This window comes from Periophthalmus magnuspinnatus, chromosome 23, assembly GCF_009829125.3.
Source record: "Periophthalmus magnuspinnatus isolate fPerMag1 chromosome 23, fPerMag1.2.pri, whole genome shotgun sequence".
Classification (NCBI taxonomy): domain Eukaryota; kingdom Metazoa; phylum Chordata; class Actinopteri; order Gobiiformes; family Gobiidae; genus Periophthalmus; species Periophthalmus magnuspinnatus.
Genome location: NC_047148.1, coordinates 15,743,292 through 15,760,905, shown reverse-complemented (window position 1 = coordinate 15,760,905; position 17,614 = coordinate 15,743,292). Strand labels below are relative to the sequence as shown.

General features: G+C 37.3%; 1 protein-coding gene across 5 annotated transcripts in view; it reads right to left on the bottom strand.

The window, feature by feature from the left end:
• LOC117391316 (peptidyl-glycine alpha-amidating monooxygenase-like) overlaps window positions 1-17,321 on the bottom strand; it is a 34,045-nt gene extending 16,724 nt beyond the window's left edge. For 2 of the 5 annotated variants that reach the window (XM_033989093.2, XM_055232015.1), the window contains exons 1-12: window positions 5,767-5,836; window positions 3,833-3,935; window positions 3,631-3,748; window positions 3,429-3,543; window positions 3,277-3,334; window positions 3,104-3,191; window positions 2,715-2,806; window positions 2,447-2,530; window positions 2,280-2,328; window positions 2,139-2,206; window positions 1,681-1,761; window positions 1,538-1,614 (exon numbers count right to left, since the gene is read on the bottom strand). In XM_033989093.2, coding sequence (XP_033844984.1) covers window positions 1,538-1,614; window positions 1,681-1,761; window positions 2,139-2,206; window positions 2,280-2,328; window positions 2,447-2,530; window positions 2,715-2,806; window positions 3,104-3,191; window positions 3,277-3,334; window positions 3,429-3,543; window positions 3,631-3,722 — 804 coding nt within the window. In that variant the 5' untranslated portion in view covers window positions 3,723-3,748; window positions 3,833-3,935; window positions 5,767-5,836. Of the gene's footprint in view, window positions 1-1,537; window positions 1,615-1,680; window positions 1,762-2,138; window positions 2,207-2,279; window positions 2,329-2,446; window positions 2,531-2,714; window positions 2,807-3,103; window positions 3,192-3,276; window positions 3,335-3,428; window positions 3,544-3,630; window positions 3,749-3,832; window positions 3,936-5,766; window positions 5,837-17,001; window positions 17,117-17,203 lie in introns of those variants that run through there. The other 3 variants (XM_055232014.1, XM_055232013.1, XM_055232012.1) reach the window with 3 other exon arrangements.
• Window positions 17,322-17,614: the final 293 nt, after the last annotated feature.

Below are 17,614 nucleotides of genomic sequence, written 5' to 3'. Positions count from 1 at the left end.
GTGTTACAACACATACATGGAACAATTTGAATAGGAGGCTTTGGCCTCATTTCCAGGCACTCCAACCACTCATTGATATCAATATATGGATGACAACTGGACTAAAATCAAAATTCAGGATCTGGAGCCTTTTACTGCACATATTAATGCTGTGGATCCAAACATCAAGTTCATACAGGAAGAACCCAAGGAGAACAAACTGGCATTCTTAGATTGCGCAGTAACAATAGGAGAGGACCGGCGACTCCAGGTAGACGTTTTCAGGAAGCCCACACACACTGACCAATACCTGCAGTTTGATTCACACCATTCACTGCAGCACAAACACGGAGTGATCCATACTCTACAACATAGAGCTCAAGTGGTGCCTACAAACACAGAGAGAAAAGTGAAGGAGGAGCAACATGTGGAGAAAGCCCTCTCTGCTTGTAGATATCCAAAATGGGCCTTCAGTAGATCTAAGGGAGCTAAAAAAAAAATAGGACAACAGGGAATCTGAACCCAGAAGGAAAGGTGTTACCATCCCTTATACTGCGGGTGTGTCTGAAAAACTTCAGAAAATTTTCAGAGAATGAGATGTCTTTTTCAAACACACAAACACTAATACAAAAACTGGTTCACCCAAAGGACAAAATCCTGAGCCATAAACAAAGTAATGCAGTCTACTCCATTCAGTGTAGTCAAGAGTGCAGTGAGTGTTATATTGGAGAAACAAACCAGCTACTCCATAACAGGATGTACCAAAACCGGCGTGAGAGCTCCTCTGGACCCCAGTCTGCCGTGCATCTCCATCTCAAAGCCACTAACCACTGCTTTGAAGATAGTGAGTTCAGATTTTAGCCAGAGAAAAGACATGGTTTAAGAGGGGAGTTAAAGAAGCTATTTTCGTTGGGAAACAGAATATTTCCTTAAACAGAAATGGGGACCTGAGACATAATCTTTGTCCCATCTACAACTCCATCCTCAGACCCAGAACAATGAGAACAAAAGCAGGGTCATTAATACGGTAGTCTCAGCTGAAACTGGAAACAATAGCTGTATACAGTTTCAGTGTGGTTAGCCAGTCCCCTCAGACAGATATAAGACAGTGGCCACCAGCAATCTGACCACAACTGAAGAAGCGGCTTGGATGGGCAGCGAAACGTCTTCACTTCTACAACGATTTGTCCAGTTGACAGATTTGAACTTTGTCTTTTGCTATGGATCAGACCTGGATGACTAAGGGTCTACACAGATAGTTGTAGTACATTCATTATTATTGCAGTGAACAACACTGAACATAAGCAAAAAATAGCTTTATGGCGGACAATCAATCGCTCAGTTTGCCAAACCAAATAATTAGTTATTATAAATGGGGGATACACTTATGTTTCTGTATTTTACTTGCCCATTCGGGAAACTAGGCAGAGGGGAGCACTTGCCCGGACAAAACTTTCAATTGCCCCAGACCAGCGGACAACCATTAATGTCGAGCCCAGTATGTATGTTATAGTTTAACAAAGAATACAAGGAAAAACATAATATGACTACATCATACCTGTGGAAGCTGAGGGGACTGTCTCCCAATCAAGGTCCACTTCCCATCTCTGACCCTGTAGCCACTCACCACTTTACCTAAAGCACAAACAGTTATGTGCACTGCTGAGGGTTTATGCGTGCAAATCTGTACCTACAACTTACCAAGGCTGTGGGTGTGGGTCCTGAAGGCAAACGGGTACATGGGGTATGAAGTGTAATCACAGGCAGAATCCATATTTGTAACTGGCAAAGCAAAGTGAACTAATCATTTTTTGTCAAGGCAAATGTGGTAGCTAAACATATAAACAAATTTAAAGTTAAAGCTACAGTCATCCGTGTCTCAAGCATTTTCACGAACTTGCGAACACATTACCTAAAACTAATACATTAGTTGCTATGGAAACGCATAATTAGAGCTGCTTCATTTATTTAACACAAGTGCTCCAGCAAGACATGTAATTGTAAAGCCTTTTGTAATTGTAAAATTTCAGTGCCTAACCTTACTAAAACCATGTAATTAGCAGTATTTGATGCAGGTTTTTAAATGAAACATTCAATGCACAGTCACAGTATGCAAATGACCATTAAAAATGTTATTATAGAAATATGTCGACCATTACCAATGTTTCCAGGGGGAATGACTGTATCTACTGTCATCAGAAGATATATACCAGCAATAAATGGCTGCCTAGTAAAAAGAAATGTTACATAGTTTAACAAATTCTTTACCAAATTGAAAAACAACAATCTAATAATCTTACGGTTTAGTTGTCAGACTCATTGATACTCCCGAGCAATCCTTATGATGGTCTGTGGGACAAAGCAGAAATTTCATTTGTGTGTTCTAGACATATGAGACACATGTTCCTTAAAATGTCTGACCCTACTTTCTAAATAAATGAAAAGAGAGATAAAAACGTATAGTTACCTTTAAAAGCAGTTACATCACCATAATGCACTTGTAGAACAAAGTAGGAGATTTTTGAATGCCCTCCAACTTTAAACCCAACATCTAGAAAAAAGAGAGCAAATGATGTTATTGTATATATAAAATTATATATATATATATATATATATATTATATATATATATATATACACACACACACACACACACACACACACACACACACACACACATATATAGATAAGAGATTGCAATGATTAGATTAAAATATCAATAATGATTATTGTGACCTTTTGGCAGTTTGGTTGGTGGTGCGTTCCGAGCCCAGGCATACATAATGGAGGACTCATCTTCACAGGTTCCTTGTGAACTGCCACAATCCCTAGAGAAACCACAAAGCTTGCAATAGTTGCAATGTCAACAACCACATTGAACTGAATGTTACTAAAGCTGGTTGCAAAAGACTATTTCCTCAGATTGTATGGTTGGTTGTCTTAGTAAAAGCTGATATATTTTGGGTTGTTTTATATGTTACAGCAAGTCATAAAAAGTTGGAAAAACTAATGAGAGATGCTTAAATGATTAACTCAAAAAAGGACTTACTATTGCCAGTTTAAAGCTATTTTTCACTGCATACAGTTCAAGGACATGGAGAGGTACTGTAGGTGTTGAGGCTTACCAGTAGCCACTTGTAGAGACAGGAGTCTGGCAGCCAAACAGTAGCATGTGATGAACTGTGTCCATACTGGCATAAGGAGTAAAATCCACTGAGAACAGAGTCAATACAGCAAATATTAACATCTCCTCAAACAATAAATATGAAAGAAAATGGAAGTAAAAACAGATACTGACCAATGTAGACCTCTTGATTTGTTGGTACAGGAGAGGACATGCACAAGTATGAGTCCGACTGAAAAACATGTACCACATAAGGTATATCAGATTGTGAATTCAAACCCAACAGCTACAGGATGCAACTGTAAATGAATGCTGCAATTACTTACATGAGGGGGAACAACGCCTGGCATTCGAAGATCTACTGTGAAATTGTTCAGGTTCCCCCTGAACTGAGGCTGTTGGGATACTGGCTCACAGCTTCCAGGTACATTTTGATCAGATCTGGGAATTAGTACAATCATTTTAAACATGTATTGCTTTAGGAAAATTAATTACAAACAAATAAAAAAATAAAAACAAAATCCAAACCGTTTAAACTTGTGGAGTTGATCTGTTATCACCAGGCTATGTGTGACACAGACGACAGCCAGTGTCATCAAGCAGCAAACAGTAAGACTCATTTTGCCTCTGCAGCCTTTTCCCTCCACTGGATTATAGATGCAGAAAGGAGGCAGCTTAAAAGAAGTCATTGAGAAATCAAACGCACAAGGGAGGCCTGTCTGTTGTTTACCTGTTATCCTGGATGTTGTGGGATTCGACTAAAACACTTGATCGCAGAGTCTTCACTCATTCATCATTCAGTTTGGTTACCTCCATAAGCAAGAATATGCAAACTGTAAAAGAGGAAAATGACAAAGCATATTTCAGTCATTTCCTTCCTTATGATTTCTTCTTTCTATTTGTTTTTTAATAATCCACCTTTCTTTCCTTTCTCGCTTTTCCTTTCGTTGCAAATTTATTTCTTCTTTTTGAGAATGATTTAATCATTGTTATTATTACAGTTATTACTACTCTACGTCTCATTACCCCTCTATAAATCACATGGACTGATGGATTTGAAAATAAAAAAAGGTTTCATAAATCCCTCAGTAGACCAGATCTAATCCAAAGTAAGAGCAGAAGTTAAATCTGTCAACTGGACAAAAACGTGTAAGAGTGAAGACGCTTTCCTGCTTATCCAAACCGCTTCTTCAGTTCTGGTCAGATTGCTGAATCTATCTAATCTATCTATCTGAATATCTATCTAACTACACTGAAACACCTATTGTAAACAGCTATTGTTTACAGTTTCTGTATGTAGGCTAGGTCTACTGAGTTACACTAAGTGTGAACTGAGCCTGGGACCTACTTAGCATAATCATTCAGCCTCAACGAACCTACTGGCTAGCTCTTTTGTTTTCTTTGTTCTCTTTGTTTGCTTTGGGTCTGAGGATGGAGTTACTAGTCATACTGTTATGTTACCCCCTCTCACTCACTGTTTATATCTTTAAAATGCCATTTAAAAGCTTTCAAAATAATTGATACTATAAAAACGAAAAAGAAAAACATTATCTTTAAACAAATGCTGACAGACAAGATAAATATGAAGTCTACTAAAAACATACAATACATGTAATGAAAATTAAGATATATAAATGTGTTTATTACACTAATTAATACTCTCCATTTTGTAACTTTTACTTCGAGACCAGGAGGCGGCAAACCTTTCACCAAAAAAGTTACATAGTGCACCTTTAACTGATTTATTTAAGGATCACTTGAGTGTCTAGAAAGTGGCACTTGGATGTTCAGTGACAGTGCACAGTGCCATATGACGTGTTCTGTAAATGGTATGAACAGTCCACCTTTTAATTTGAGTTTACAACCTTAAGCCTTTAAACCTTATAAACACAATATTACACATGTCTAATCTTAATAAGCCATTGTGAGGCGCGCCATTTCTTTATGTGTGCTAGGTGTGATGTCTACAGACTGCATGGGGATATCGTGCTGGTGTGGGTGAGTCATCCCTGATAGCTTTGCGGGGTGGGGTGAGGGCCATTGCTGCGGTGACATCACGAGCCCCTGAGAAGATGGAGGAAACTATGGAAACAGGGATCGGCCACGGAGGACCACCACTGCACGTATCAGCCTCAAAAACAAACAGGACCAACCCACAAATTACAGCTTGGCTTCTCCACAAGGCAAACCGACGCTAGAGATCACCATCTGATGATAAATTAGCTCAGATTTCACATACGTAATAGCAGTACATGTCGCACAAGATTTTTAATACACACACCAGTTTAACATTAACATCACATCATCATTAAAGGTACAATTCCGCTCACTCCAGCTATCCCTTTCAATAAACAAATCACCCCTGAGATGAAAATGAAACAACGTGCTGTGTCAATCCCTCCTCCTGCTTCCTATTATTCGGATTCTTTCCAAAATGTACAAAATACTGATGGAAACCCAAGTAAAGCACCGAAAAGCAGCGTTCACGTATCGTATTATTACTAGCTTATTGAGCTAACGATGCTATTTTTGCGTAGGCGTGTCGACGGGTTGATAAGACCACGCATCACGTGAAAATAACACATTTACAAAAGGTGTATAAATCACTATTTACGACAGCTTGTAAAATGGCGTTGTAAAAAGTGTGTAAAGTGTAAACGATACCTGTTCGCAGCAGCTGCCTTCGGAACCTCTCTGAGATGCGACGGTCGTTTGTGATAAAAACTGTCGGCCCGAGACTTTCACAATAAAAGTGTATAAAATCTGTATTCGGAGGTATACGTTATAACTCATTTGCTCGGGAGGTGTGACTCATTTAAATCCTTAACGTTTGTTGCGCATCTTCATTTCAGTGAATTTAAAATAAAGACCAATTTATTTTACAAAATGAATGAAGAGAAGTTAAAGTGGAATTTTGTCATGACTCTTGATCTTGTTGTGTTATCTAGACCGGAAGTTCCGTCGTGTCGACTTCCGTGTGTCTGTAAACAAGCTACGAAAAGAAGCATAGAGAAAGAAGTCATTGCTACTTTCCTTTACAAACTATGGGTGGTAAAATGCCAAAATATGTACTTTAATGCAGTTCCAGGTACGTTACAAACATAGATGGTTAAAAACCCATCCAGTAATCAATAATAGAGTGTGTAATACTTACTGTGCTCTCAAGTACACAAACTCCTGTCCAATGATTTGTTACTGTTTGCGTTTTAAACAGTAGCCTACTGCCTCTTTTGTGATGTGTTTTAGATGCAGTGCCACCAGTGGCAGCAGTACCAGGCCCATTTCCCACAGTGTCTTGGCTGTGGTGGTGTGCCTTGTTGCTTTACTTATATGTAGTGATGGTGAGATGAAGCCTACGACGGAGTATAAGGGTCAGTTAAATAAAATAAATTATGCGGGTGCTACGAGAATAAAGTCGTAGCATTTCGACATTAAAGACGTCATTTGGGCATTGAACCACTTGAGCCAATTGTTTCGAAAAAGGGTTCATTTCGCGAAGCTTCATGTGCGCACGAAACCACCTACTGGACAAGTGTATAATCACAGGCAGCTCTATCTGAACCACATGTGTGATGTTTTTTGTTTTTTTTTTGTGTCTGTTATGTCTGTTAGGAATGACTATGAATTACAAAAAATGTATGACCAAATAATTTATCAACATATATTATCACATATGTGTATAATACATTTTGTATGTATTCTGTGTGTGTACATTTTTCCCAAAATTGTAATATATGGCAGGTTAAGCTGTTTTTCTTAAAATGGCAAGGGCATAATCAGGCAGAGGACAGTGAAAGTGCTTGTGGAACTAAGAAAAGGGCACAGATTATGCTTGTGTAACTTGGACAATGATGTACAGGACAGGGGAAATTTTATTCATTTTTATTCAAAAACAAGAGTTTCTCACCAGTTTTTGATTTAAACACAGGGCACAGATTAGGCAGGCATACACAGCACACACACCGCTAACTTATATAAATACACATATACATGGGCTCTGGATATACATATTTCTGACTTTCCCAGTATTGAAGGGGGTGCTCCAACCTTGGAGTATTTGGCTCCATCATGTAGCGTTGGACCTCAATATTTGCGTCTGCTATCACATTTTGTGTTTGTGTCTGCCTGACACCGTCATCCAGGCGACACCACAGGTTGTTACTTACGGCAAAATCCAAACCACTTGCTCAATCAGTCACGTGGTACAGCCGGGCAGCAAAGCTTTGGACGTCATCATTTTCAGCTTCTCCCCAAAATGAAGCAAGCCTCGATATTCGCATCGTGGAACAGCTAAAATCAAAATGACAATATTTCACTCCTATACTTGCTTGCCTGATGCACAGAATTAGTTTTTTCTGTTTATCCCGTGGCTGCCTCTGTAAGCTCCCACAGCCAATTATATGAGAGCATTTCAGGTTTGAAAAACTCGTGCTGTCTGAGAAAACTGGTCACACTAGATAAAACCATACTTTAGAGTAGAGTCTGACTGGTGCCAGAGTCTGACAAGAGTAAATATCTGAGCAGCATTTGGGAAATGGAGAGAGCTCAGATTTACGCAGGGTATAAGAAGCAATGTTTGGCAAGATCCTTCAAAAAAGTGATTATAGTTAGGTTATAGTTGCCTGTTATACATTTCAATTTAACAAGATAACAATGAAGCAAATCCAAAATCCAAAAGTAAAACAGGACACACAATAACTCAATGGCCATGTCAGGCATATGTGAAAAGATACAGTTCAGTATTTCTAAACTGTTCAAACTGTTTTGGCATATCCTCAAGCTGATGGAATTTGTGGACTCAGTCTCTCTGTCAGTCTGTTTTAGCTGATTAGATTTACTGTCTCTAATCCCTCATCTCAGTCTTGTTTACCTCCTGAAACAAAGAAAAAACTTTGCAGCTCCTCTGAATAAGACAAGAGAGTTGAGTATGTCTGTGATCGCTGCTAAGACAATAAAATAACGAGTCTCGTTACACTGACAGTAGCTATAACCATTACTAATGCAGTTATACTTCCCAACAGTGTGATAAGAAGTGACCCACTGTTGTTTTTTCGTCTGATGAGAAGGCTTATATTTCATGTTAATCTAGATGTTAGCCAGGCACATTGGCTCCAATCACATTAAACTACAATGGTCCGAGTGTGTTGGAAAATTACTTCAAATTGCTTATAGACACAGTCCTAAAGTCCGGAAAACAATGCATAATGTCTGGTCCAATTCCATCTTCCAGTTTGGGTGATATGAAATTTAGTTGAATATGCCAACTTCACGTTTGGCTGAAGGGTTATTGCAGTGCTCTTGGAATTCCTTTTGTGGATAATTTTTGTGGATTCTTATCCACAAAAGAAGAAGATTCTGTATGTCCATGATGGCTTTCATTTAAATAGAACTGGGAAAAAACTGTGACAAGAGTGACAATATCAAACTAACACTGGAGTCTGCACCTCATAGGCCGACTGAATGACTCCTTATGTATAGGATAAAAAGCTAAGAAAGAAAGAAATTATTGGTCATGGTCATGTAACTTGGTTGACAATAATATTACTAGCAAATCTAATTCCCAGGCGTCAAATTGATCCCAGTCAAACTCAAAGTTATTATCCCTAAGGAGCTAGGTAGGTGATATCCAAAACTTCAAGACAAGGAAGGTACTGGGAATTATACATATGTATGTAAGTAGTATCTTAACTAAATTAGATTACATTAAAGTCTGGGCAGAAAAAACAGACCCAGATATATTGTTAGTTTGGAGACGTTTTCTGTTTTAAGTTAGTGATGTCGACACAGGCTTCTACGGCCCTGTACGGAGTTGACCTGGTGCCTCATTCTTTTGTTCTGGTTGGCCGGCTCATCAGGGCCACCTTTTTGTTGTTACTTTGTGTTTGGGGCATTTTATTGAATTAAAATTAACTTAAAATAAACTATTTAACTTTTCGTAACCTGTTTCACTCCTGTGTCCTCTTTAATATGTTTGATCCCCCCAGGTTGAGACAAATCTAAAGGAGGTGGCGTTGCCATTTATGTCAAAGATCACCTGTCTGTGGACTTTCTATTTTCCTGTTCACAGCCCAAATGTTTTGAATATCTGTCTGTGTCTGTTTGTTATGCAAATGATCCTAATAAAAAATAGGCTCTTCCTGGTATTTATCATGCCCTTCAGCCTATAAATGCCCTTAATGATCTGTTCAAGATGCTTTCTAAACTGGAAAATTATGAGGCCCTAATAATGGGTGATATAAATATTAATAGCATGGAGAAAGATTCTGAAACTCTGACCTATGCAATGGCCTAACACAATTGATTCCTTTTCCGACTAGACCTGACCCTACAAATTTAAATGAAGGCACACTCATTATTGTAATATTGACAAACCCCATAATTATCAGGCAAATAGTGTTTTTCCACTTGATTTTAGTGACCATTGTCAAATTGGTTGTATTCAAAATACAAAAGTGAAAAAGACGCATCCGTACGTACGTAAGGATCATATAAACATTGCAATGAGCAGGCCTTCATCTCTGACCTGTATTACAGTGATTATAAGGGTAAGGTCAGCATTCCTTGACCCTGATATTGCCTGAAACCTTTTTTTAAATACATTTAATGAAACTGTAGATCAATATGCGCCTATAAGAAAAAAACTGGAGCAATCCTTGGCTCAACTCAGAAATTGAAAGTTTCATCATTAGAGAAAACTGCGCACACAAAAAGTTGGATTTGGATTTGGAAATTTTTTCGCCAGAAGAGAAATAAATGTTTATCAGCAGTTAGAAAGGTAAAATATCGTACTTGGTGTCTGCATTGATAGTGAACCATGGAAACCTGGCAAAGTTCTGGAGGACAGTCAGATCCCTCTCAGAACCAGTATTCATACATTACCAACCAATATTTTATTTGATTCAGCTATTGTAAATTCTAAAGAGGAAATATATGATGCTTTCAATAAGCAATTTATTTCTGCATGTGATGTTTTGGATAATAATGTGGTCCTTCTGATCTTGATTATGTTGAGTCTGAACCTCAGGCAGATAATCACATTTTTTTCGTTAAAACCTTTCACTTACATGGATGTAGCTACCCTGGTTTTCTTCTCTAATAAAAGGACTTCACGCTCCTTACTGATGTTCATGTACCAATGTTTTAATCTCGTTCACACTTTTCACCTTCACACCGTGAACACCGTGAAAACTAAAGGACAGATAAAATAAAATTTGCTTAACTCTAATACATACAATACATTTAAATAAATACAAAAACACAATGTTTACCGTGTTCGTCATCATGACATCTTTGCACTTTCCTGCATTTCTTTTGCTCGTTCGTTTACACTTTCCGCGGATATATTATTTCTCTCTCTGTTTAACTTCCGGGGCAACCATGTGGTCACGTGACTCACAACATTAAATTATTTTTACAAATACGATATATAAAAATTTATAAAATGAGGACATCAATGCTTTGACTCAAATACAGAACATTTGAATTACATTCTGAAAACAAATATACTGACATATTACCGTCAGCTACAATGGAGGTCTTAAATGCTCTCCCCTCCAGTCATCCAGCTGATGACCTTGATCCAAAACTTCTATTACTAGCTGCCCCATATTCAGCCTCTATTACATATTTTTAATTCATCAATTCAAGTGACAGTTATGGAAAATGGCACATGTTTTACCTTTACATAAGTGTGGGACAACTAAAAATGTAAATAATTTCAGGACAATATCTAAATGACCTTGTCTTGCAAAAGTTTTATAAAAGTTAGTTACAAATCAAGTTACACTTATTTAAATAAATGCTCCATATTGAAGTCTTATCCATCAGGTAACAGAAAAGGGCATAGTACTGTCACTGCAAACTCAAGTTTTAAATGATATTTTCTCAGCCCTTGATGATAAACAAGATAGTGTAGCTCTGATTTAACAAAATCTTTTAATTCGATGGATCGTGGAGTTCTCTTGGAGCATATTGGATTTGACAATGCTACATGTAATTGGTTCCAAAATTATCTTTCAAACTGAACCCAGGCAGTGTTAGCCATGGATTTAAATCAGATATTCTAACTTTATGTGAAGGAGTGCCCCAAGGCCCAAAACATTTAAGTAACGTGCAAGCTACAAATCTTTATATGCTAAATGGTACATCCTTTGAAAGAGTCGACACTTATAAAATATCTTGGATTTTGGCTTGATGAAAAGTTATCCTTAAAAAAAAAAATCTCAGAATCATGTAATCGTTTAAAATTGACATTATTATTTTATTAGAGAATCAAATATTGCATTCCAATAAATAACAGAAAAGAAATAGTGCAAGCAACGTTCCTCTCCATACTGGATTATGGGGATGCGGTGTACATGCAGACTTCAGCCTCTACTTTGAAACTGTTGGATCCACTCTTTCACTCTGCCCTTCATTTTAATACCGGGGATGGATTTAAAACCCATCACTGTATTCTCTATGAAAAAGTGGGTTGGTCATCACTATCTGTTAGAAGAGAACAGCACTGTATGAAATGTATCTATAAATTAACATGCATGTTAATCATTGATACTGGAACATTTAATACCAGATCACATGACTATATAAGTCTAAGGACTAGCTGCACCAGAACTGAGACGGGAAAGAGGGCTTTTAACTGTTTTGCTTCACAAAAATCCATTACACTCAAACAAAAAGCAAAACTGGATACGTTCGTGACACAGTCACAATTTAGTAATCTGATAAACAACTTTTATACTGTACACACACCTGCACCTGGTTTTAAATGTTTTATATGGGCTTGTTTGTTTCGTTTGTTTTTCTGTTTGTATTGTATTTTAAATGGGGTGCCCATGAAAAAGAGAGCCCAAGTGCTCTCATTGGGTTCCCCTGTATAAATAAATATACATAAATAAAATAAATTGAATCTGTGCAGCTACATATAGTGTTTTTGTTTGATAGATGCACTGCACATTATGCAGTTGCAGTACATGAATAACAGCTTGTTGTGAATTGGTCACTTGCTGTGTCTTTGCAGCGTTACCACCAATGTAGTTATGATTATGAAGTAATGTGTGACTTGTTCACAAACTGCATTTACGTGAGCCATGATGACATAGTAACAATTGTTTGCAAGGAAAGCTAATCATTATTAGCAACTTATGAGTTTACCAGCATAATACAAGCAAAATAGAATCGACGCTGATCAAGTCCTTTCAGGAGAGGAAGGCCGAAGATGTGTCTGAAAGTAGTTTGGGTCATGTTTGTACCAGTCTGAGCACAGTGGACGCGCACAGCGCTGCAGTTGCAGTTACACTTCAAGCCAGATGTGGCAAACTAGTACAAAAACTCTACCTTGCACAATGCTCTTTTAAGACTTATATGACGGAAAGCACTGTACATTGTCAGCCCCTTTTTTTCAAAAATACATTTACAGGGTGTCCAAAAGTCTCTGTGCAATTTAAAAAATGTATTACAAAGGCAACTGATAAGATATCTTAATCAGACTTGTTCTATTGTACTCAGTGGTTTCCAAAGGTTTTATCTCGCTTAATACACCTCTGTTTTACACAATCGATGTTTTTCTCAGATGTTCTTAGTTGCCCACTTCTCTTTCTACCCAACACTGTCCCTGTCTCTATAAATTTCTTGTTCCATGTATGAACTGACATGATGGTGGCTCTGTTCCAGTCTTTGTTATGTATTTTCACTGAGTCTGTGTATCTGATTTTGCCTATTTAATAAACAGGATGCTTAAACTACACAAATGCAATGTGTTTAAAAACCTTTATAACTACTGAGTACAACAGAACAAATCTAATTAATATGTCTTATCAATCGCCTTTGTAATTACAATTTAAAATTGTAAAGAGACTTAATGCTGGATTAAATGCAACCTGTGAACTATATACAGTTTCCATTAACACTATTAAAAAAAATGTACCGGTATTCAAATGATAACCAGCTTACCTTGGTCCTGACTCTGAGCAGCATCTTTGGGTGCTATATCTTGGTTATCTTTGAAAGGAAAATAGTGACGTCAATTTTTTATTTGTATAGCAACATTAAGAATGGTTGATTTTCAGAATCTAGATTGTCAATCCCTGATTGACAAGATTGTAAATATCCAAACAAAACCTGATCCTTTCAATTAGTGCCGATTCTATGATATTAGTGATTAGGAGTTTCACCTGGGCTCCATCTCCATTAATTATTATTGGCCTATAAAAAGGTTTTGATGTCATTTGAAAACCCAATAATATGAGAAGTACCTACCCGAATCTCCCTTGTGTGTCATAGAATGCATTAGGTTTGGTGGTACATTAATGGGGACATTGGTCTCAGCTGGGATTTCCTGGAACAACTCTGTTGAGTCTGTTATCCAGCAGTGGATGAAGGGGACTGCGTGTTTCCTGTCCATGTAGTACATTATGTAAAAATTGCACATCTCATCATCAGCATTGTAACTGCACCAGGAACAGACACAAGAGCATTAGCAATCATAACCATAACACTTAAAATACAAAGAAAACATTAAAAGAAAGCATTTACCCAAAATAGGTGTTAGAGGTTCTCCCTTCACCAGTAAAAACACATCTGACTGCAAGTGTGTCACCATATTTGAATTCCACATCCTTATTAACTGGATAAAAAGCCTGTAAACAGCAACATTAAGGGTTAATAAATAATGTAAAATAGTGGACACCATTTTTTACTTGCCCAGACACCCAGATCTACTTGTCTGTTAAAACAAAAGAATGCTTCATTTAAATTAAGGTCAAATTAACTTGTTCAAATATATGGACAGGTCTACACAAACATGTGTTTTTTTCATATAAATACGAAAATAACACAAAATGTGACATGAACATCTATTGTCTAGGTGCTGTCATCCTATAGAAAAGCCATTGTGACAACATGCACTTTCATTACACACAGTTTTGCTCTTTACAAAGAACAGTACAATGCACTGATACACTCATAGGCCTGTATTTGCTTTTGGGATGTAGTGTTGTTTAAATGGATTTTAAGGGTTTCCATATCTGTCGTCAACTGTGTAATGTATCTTGTTATTTATTTTCTACCTAGTAAAGGAAATGTGAGCTTTATGTGAGTATGTACAGGTTACTGTATTGAGTTTAACCTCTCCAAGCCTCCTACCCCCGACACTCACCCAGTTTTAGAAACAGACTTTCACTTCCACATAACACATTGCATTTCAAATATTTTAGCTGTAGTACACTTATTATTATTGCAGTGAACAACACTGGACATAAGCAAAAAATAGCTTTATGGCGGACAATCAATCGCGCAGTTTGCCAAACCAAATAATTAGTTATTATAAATGGGGGATACACTTATGTTTCTGTATTTTACTTGCCCATTCGGGCAACTAGGCAGAGGGGAGCAACCATTAATGTCGAGTCCAGTATGTATGTTATAGTTTAACAAAGAATACAAGGAAAAACATAATATGACTACATCATACCTGTGGAAGCTGAGGGGACTGACTCCCAACCAAGGTCCATTTCCCATCTCTGACCCTGTAGCCACTCATCACTTTACCTAAAGCACAAACAGTTATGTGCACTGCTGAGGGTTTATGTGTGCAAATCTGTACCTACAACTTACCAAGGTCGTGAGTGTGGGTCCTGAAGGCAAACGGGTACATGGGGTATGAAGTGTAATTACAGGCAGAATTCACAATTGTAACTGTCAAAGCAAAGTGAACTAATTGTTTTTTGTCAAGGCAAATGTGTAAGCTAAACATATCAACCAATTTTAAGTTTAAGTTTAAGCTACAATCTTCCATGTCTCAAGCATTTTCACGATATCACGATAATGATAATAGCTAAAACTAATACATTAGTTGCTATGGAAACGCATAATTAGAGCTGCTTCATTTATTTAACACAAGCGCTCCAGCAAGACATGTAATTGTAAAGCCTTTTGTAATTGTAAAATTTCAGTGCCTAACCATACTAAAACCATGTAATTAGCAGTATTTGATGCAGGTTTTTAAATGAAACATTCAATGCACAGCCACAGTATGCAAATGACCAATGAAAATGTCATTGTAGAAATATGTCAACCCTTACCAGTGTTTCCAGGGGGAATGACTGCATCTACTGTGATCAGAAGAAATATACCAGCAATAAATGGCTGCCTAGTAAAAAAGAGAAATATTACATAGTTTAACAAAATCTTTACCAAATTGAAAAACAACAATCTAATAATCTTACGGTTTAGTTGTCAGAGTCATTGAGACTCCCGAGCAATCCTTATGATGGTCTGTGGGACAAAGCAGAAATTACATTTCTTTGTTCTAGACATATGAAACACGTGTTCATTAAAATGTCTGACCCTACTTTCTAAAGAAATGAAAAGAGAGATAAAAGCGTATAGTTACCTTCAAAAGCAGTTACATCAGCGTAATGCACTTGTAGCACAAGATAGGAAACGTTTGAATGCGCTCCAACTTTAAACCCAACATCTACAAAAAAAGAGCAAATGATGTATGTAAACATTTGTTTTTTATTTTTTATATATTAGATTGCAATGATTAGATTAAAAAATAAATAATGATTAGTATGACCTTTTGGCAGTTTGGTTGGTGGTGCGTTCAGAGCCCAGGCATATATAACAGAGTACTTATCTTCACAGACTGCTTCCGTACTAATACAATCCCTAGAGAAACCACAGAGCTCCACAGATAAGAAAATTCAAATTAAGAAAAAAAAAAAAGTTTATAGTTTTTACACTACAATAGTTGCAATGTCAACAACCACATTGAACTGAATGTTACTAAAGCTGGTTGCAAAAGACTGTTTCTTCAGATTGTATGGTTGGTTGTCTTAGTAAAAGCTGATATATTTTGGGTTGTTTTATATGTTACAGCAAGTCATTTGGAAAAACTAATGAGCGTTGCTTAAATGATTAACTATAAAAAGGACTTACTATTGCCATCTTAAAGCTATTGTTCACTGCATACAGTTCAAGGACATGGAGAGGTACTGTAGGTGTTGAGGCTTACCAGTAGCCACTTGTAGAGACAGGAGTCTGGCAGCCAAACACTACCATGTGATGAACTGTGTCCATACTGGCATAAGGAGTAAAGTCCACTGAGAACAGAGTCAATACAGCAAATATTAACATCACCATAACATCAGAAAAAACAACTCGAGTCACTAGGGTGACCTCTAGAGGAGAGTGCAGCGTTCCAAAACGTAGGACTTCTTTTGCTAAATCGGCTTTCTCAGTTGTTGCTGTGAGTCAGTGGAATAGTTTGTCACATGAGATTATAGCATGCACAAGTTTTCAAAAGTTTGCACAGGTGATAAAGGAATGACTATTATCAAAGCAAATTTGCACTCATTAGTGAATGTGTATGAAAGAAAGATTATCTTCATATTTGAAACTCAGTGTTTGTGTGTGTGAATAATTTGGTATGGAAGTGTGTGTGTGTGTGAGCTGAATGTTTTTAGAAATGTCGTATTTGAGTGTGAGATGTGTTGTATTTGATATGTGTACCATAGATTTACAGGTTTCTCATCCATCTACACCAAACTTATTTTTACTAAACAACAGCCTGTCCAGGGACTACAGGTGGAAATTTGTATTTTTGCTATAACCTGGCACCAAACATCTTTCCTGTTTTCGAAGGTCAATGTAATGTTGTGCACTGTCCCTGTTCAAATAAAAGCATACCATACCATACCTCAAACAATAAATATGAAAGAAGATGGAAATAAAAACAGATACTGACAAATGTAGACCTCTTCGTTTGTTGGTACAGGAAAGGCCGTGCAGAAGTATGAGTCCGACTGAAAAACATGTACCACATAAGGTATATCAGATTGTGAATTCAAACCCAACATCTACAGGATGCAACTGTAAATGAATGCTGCAATTACTTACATGAGGGGGAACAACGCCTGGCATTCGAAGATCTACTGTGAAATTGTTGGAGTTCCCCCTGAACTGAGGCTGTTGGGATACTGGCTCACAGCTTCCAGGTACATTTTGATCAGATCTGGGAATTAGTACAATCATTTTAAACATGTATTGCTTTAGGAAAATTAATTACAAACAAATAAAAAAATAAAAACAAAATGCAAACCTTTTAGACTTGTGGAGTTGATCAGTTATCACCAGGCTATGTGTGACACAGACGACAGCCAGTGTCATCAAGCAGCAAACAGTAAGACTCATTTTGCCTCTGCAGCCTTTTCCCTCCACTGGATTATAGATGCAGAAAGGAGGCAGCTTATAAGAAGTCACTGAAAAACCAAACACACAAGGGAGGCCTGTCTGTTGTTTACCTGTTATCCTGGATGTTGTGGGATTTGACTAAAACATGTGATCACAGAGTCTTCACTCATTCATCATTCAGTTTGGTTACCTCCATAAGCAAGAATATGCAAACTGTAAAAGAGGAAAATGACAAAGCATATTTCAGTTATTTCCTTCCTCATGATTTCTTATTTTGTTTTGTTTTCTTTTTGTTTTTTAATCGTCCATCTTTCTTTCC